Genomic DNA, 1,309 nt, shown 5'->3' with positions numbered 1-1,309 from the left:
ACCCCAGTGTCTGGAGATTACTCAGCCAGATGTTTTGGTGTGTTACATGAAATGAGCAAGAACATGATTCTGAATGCAGTCGTTTATGAAGAACTATTTTTAATAGAGATCCCACTGGCTTAAACTAAACATTATGCAACTTGAGACTGATAAAGATGCACATAATTACTCAAAACCTTAGTACTTATATTATACCAGATCTGAAATTAAAAGAGTAAATAATAAAACTCCTGAACTCACCTATAAGCTGATGTCAAGCGTGAGAGAGGGTGCCTAACACTGAGTATAGCTGCCTTGGCATTTTCTTCAAATCGGTGTTGTTTTAATTTCTCTCTCAATTCATACCATGAAGTAGACCCTCCCTGTGAATACAAAGTGAAATTTCAGATGCTGAGGACAGAAGGGCAGCTGGTTTCCCTAGCATCCTAACAGCCCAAGTGAAAAGTATCTTCAGGACTCGATTCACCCTCGCTCAACGACTCCTACCTTCGGGGCAACGCAGGTGCTGAAAAGATCACGGACAGCAATTTTCTTTCGTATCGTTTTTCTCTCTTTTCTCTTGGGAAGTTTAAGGGCTTGGCATTTGGTCTTCATATACAAGAGCCGTTTGTCGGTTAAAGCATTAAAGTTCAAATTATCAGCTGGAATGAAAGAGTTTAAAGCTGATATAAATTTAATTTTGTTTGCATGAACCTTCTGTTGTGACATAGCTGCATGTTGGGGACTTTCCTTAAGAAATATTCTCCCATTTTTATTGTTGCTATGTTCCTGGAGAGTGATGTTCGATGTCAATTCTCCTCCATGAGATGTCTGGGAGTTTACAACCGAAACTGTTGCATAATTATTTCGCACACTGTTGCTTTCCCTTTCCCTGGTCGATAATGACGTAGAGCTTACGCGTTTCTCGGCATCTGCCTGTGAATCTACAGTGGGTGATGTTCTGTGCTTTGTCAGTGCTGATTTGTTGAATTTAACTTCATGTTTTTCTTTGTGCTCCTTTTTTGTCCAACTTTCCTCTTTCGTAACTAGCTGATCGTGAGCTTGAATATTATCTGCGACAGTCCTGCGACTGCTGGACAACTGTAGGCTATCCCCAGCCGCCATTCTCTCTGGGAGCGTGAAGTCGCTACTGATGGATCTGCCATTTCCCCGTGCAGGTGAAGGCCTTTGGGCATTCGTTGGCAAATCCAGGTTTTTTTCTTGGTCCACGGCTCGGGTAACTGATGCATCCTGAAAATAAATCACATTTTAGTGAAGATCACACATAATAATCAGAAAAAAGTAAGTCAGCCAAATGTTCTTCTAAGCA

General features: G+C 41.2%; 1 protein-coding gene across 1 annotated transcript in view; it reads right to left on the bottom strand.

Moving 5' to 3' along the window:
• The window catches only part of LOC119591976, a gene marked incomplete at its 5' end in the record, with an annotated part of 17,828 nt that overhangs the window by 2,007 nt on the left and 14,512 nt on the right, over positions 1–1,309 (bottom strand). Inside the window, 2 exon segments of the mRNA XM_037940735.1 lie at positions 241–362; positions 487–1,230. Of these exon segments, the coding sequence (XP_037796663.1) occupies positions 241–362; positions 487–1,230 (866 nt within the window).

Source organism: Penaeus monodon, chromosome 29, assembly GCF_015228065.2.
Source record: "Penaeus monodon isolate SGIC_2016 chromosome 29, NSTDA_Pmon_1, whole genome shotgun sequence".
Lineage (NCBI taxonomy): Eukaryota > Metazoa > Arthropoda > Malacostraca > Decapoda > Penaeidae > Penaeus > Penaeus monodon.
Note: the sequence above shows the minus strand (reverse complement) of the source record. Positions and strands in the feature narration are given on the sequence as shown.